General features: G+C 40.1%; 1 protein-coding gene across 22 annotated transcripts in view; it reads right to left on the reverse strand.

Annotated features, from left to right (window-relative positions):
• Nucleotides 1–2,142, reverse strand: part of ppfia1 (PTPRF interacting protein alpha 1) — a 57,948-nt gene that overhangs the window by 30,707 nt on the left and 25,099 nt on the right. For all 22 annotated transcript variants that reach the window (XM_032510756.1, XM_032510752.1, XM_032510748.1 and 19 more), the window contains 2 exons: nucleotides 1,439–1,603; nucleotides 1,197–1,271 (listed from right to left, as the gene is read on the reverse strand). In XM_032510756.1, coding sequence (XP_032366647.1) covers nucleotides 1,197–1,271; nucleotides 1,439–1,603 — 240 coding nt within the window. The remainder of the gene's footprint in view (nucleotides 1–1,196; nucleotides 1,272–1,438; nucleotides 1,604–2,142) is intronic.

A 2,142-nucleotide genomic window follows, 5' to 3' on the forward strand; every position in this document is an offset into this window, starting at 1 on the left:
GTGTGTGTGTGTGTGTGTGTGTGTGTGTGTGTGTGTGTGTGTGTGTGTGCATAGGACAGAGACACATAAAAATGTAGCTTGCAGCTACAAAAATGCCAAAAGCCTTAAGTTCAGACCACAACTATTTTCGCAAACTCCTATGAATATGCAGCAGAGACCGATACTGTTCTATAACAAATGGCCAAGCAGTACAGTAAAAAGCTGCCTTGCCCTAGGAAGTAAGGTAACTAATAAAAGCAGAGTGGCAAGTGGTTGATTTTATGTGTGTTGGTGTGTGTGTGGTCTCAGGCCGATTCCCAGGAACAAACGATGAATGTAGCATAAAGCAGAGAGGAAATCTAGGACACTTCCACGAGATCCTCAGGGCCTTTTGTCAATCTTAATCCTATTCAATACACAGTGGACCGAAGACCTCTTTGCATTCATGTGCCTATATGTGTGTATGTAAGAGCTGTAAATCTTTTTTTCCTCAGATCCAATGTGAATATTTAATGTGTGAATAGAATTATGTGCAGGAGAGATGTCTTTAAGCAACAAATGGCAATAAAATACAATTGATCACATCCATTCTTAAAAGGTTGTCTATTTTTTTTTGTTTTGCCAGCATCTTCTAGTGTGTAAGTCTCTCCCTCTATTATGAGATAAAAAAATTAAATAAACATTGACCTTTCAAAGCTGCATGTCAAAACATCTCACCATTCAGTTTGCGTCAGTGCAGAAAAAACAAAAAGGAGCACGTCATTAATTCCTACATTTACTTTTCCTACAGTTAATTACGGTCACTGCATTTCATTGAAATTGTATGATAACCGATACGCCTTTACTTTAGATTTCTGTAAAGATCAGCAGCCTAAATAAAGATTTTGAATACATGCATTTTAAATATGCTTACTTCTATAAGAGCAGGGACAGACTGTTGTTGTTTTTGTTGTTGCTGATTGACAATGTTTAATGTGGTGTTAAAGGTAAGCCTAAATGTATCACTCACTGGGAGCAAAGCTGAATAAAAAGAATAAAAACAATAAAAGCATGGCGAGGGTTTTGAATTGACTACTTTAGGCCCTCAAGGTGTTCCAGCAAATTTTCTACATCATGTAAATGCAGTATGTTATCAATATTTTGACCCCAACTTAAAAAGGGTTGTATTGGTATTGGGTTGGAGTTAAGTGAATTTTTAATCAGTCATTTTTGCTTACTTCTTTGTGTGAGAGGGTGAGCTGCTCCTCCAACGCGCTGCATCTTTCCAAGGCGACGCGTAGTCGCTCCCTCACCTACAAAACACGTGACACCAAAATCAACACAACTGCCCAACTTCCCAAATCTTCATGACTTTGTCCATCCCATTTTCTTTGCCTTTGCAATGTTAATAACCTGTAACACATGTAAACATGTACACACACCCTTCATTCCTTTCAAACCCTCAGACACACAGTCGTACCTTCTCATCGAGGGCTTTGTGGTGTTCAAAAAGTGACTTAAGGGCTTTGAGGACCTCCACTTCACTCGAGACTCCCGCGGGAGACTGAGCCTGTCTCTTTACCACCGTCATCCTCAGACTACGTTCATGGCGAGACACCAGGCACTCCAGGTGCTCCAACAGGAGCTGGACATAAGAGAGACAGTGTTAGAAACCCAGCCGGCTAAAACCCATTGCTCATGTGCACGAGCATGGAGCATCAACTTTGTTGCAAAGAAAAAAAAATCTGAACCATCAAACTTGTCTTATCACAATAAATTACTACAATTATTTTTCATCCATAGCCATTATACACCTTTGGTGAAACGGTGTATTAGTTTATTGGTATTAGTGCTGTTGCATTTGTTTTTGCATTAATAAGCCTGAGGTATCGGTTTAGGCAGGCTGCCATTCAATGTTTCTTTTTTCTAATTTTTTACTTAGGTTATCTCCAGGTTTTCTCCACCTCTTCTTGCGACAACAGCCTATACCCAAAACAGAAACATGCAGGGATTTGACTGGAGAACGCAGGTCCGCCAAACCTTCCTCATCAATGGTGGATAGTGTAGATTGTGGCCTGTTTGAACGTGTAACACTTGTGTGATGCAGTTTGTCCTAAAAGATTAAGAACAGAGAGAGTGTGTGTGTGTGTGTGTGTGTGTGTGTGTGTGTGTGTGTGTGTGTGT

This window comes from Etheostoma spectabile, unplaced genomic scaffold (assembly GCF_008692095.1).
Source record: "Etheostoma spectabile isolate EspeVRDwgs_2016 unplaced genomic scaffold, UIUC_Espe_1.0 scaffold271, whole genome shotgun sequence".
Taxonomy (NCBI): Eukaryota; Metazoa; Chordata; class Actinopteri; order Perciformes; family Percidae; genus Etheostoma; species Etheostoma spectabile.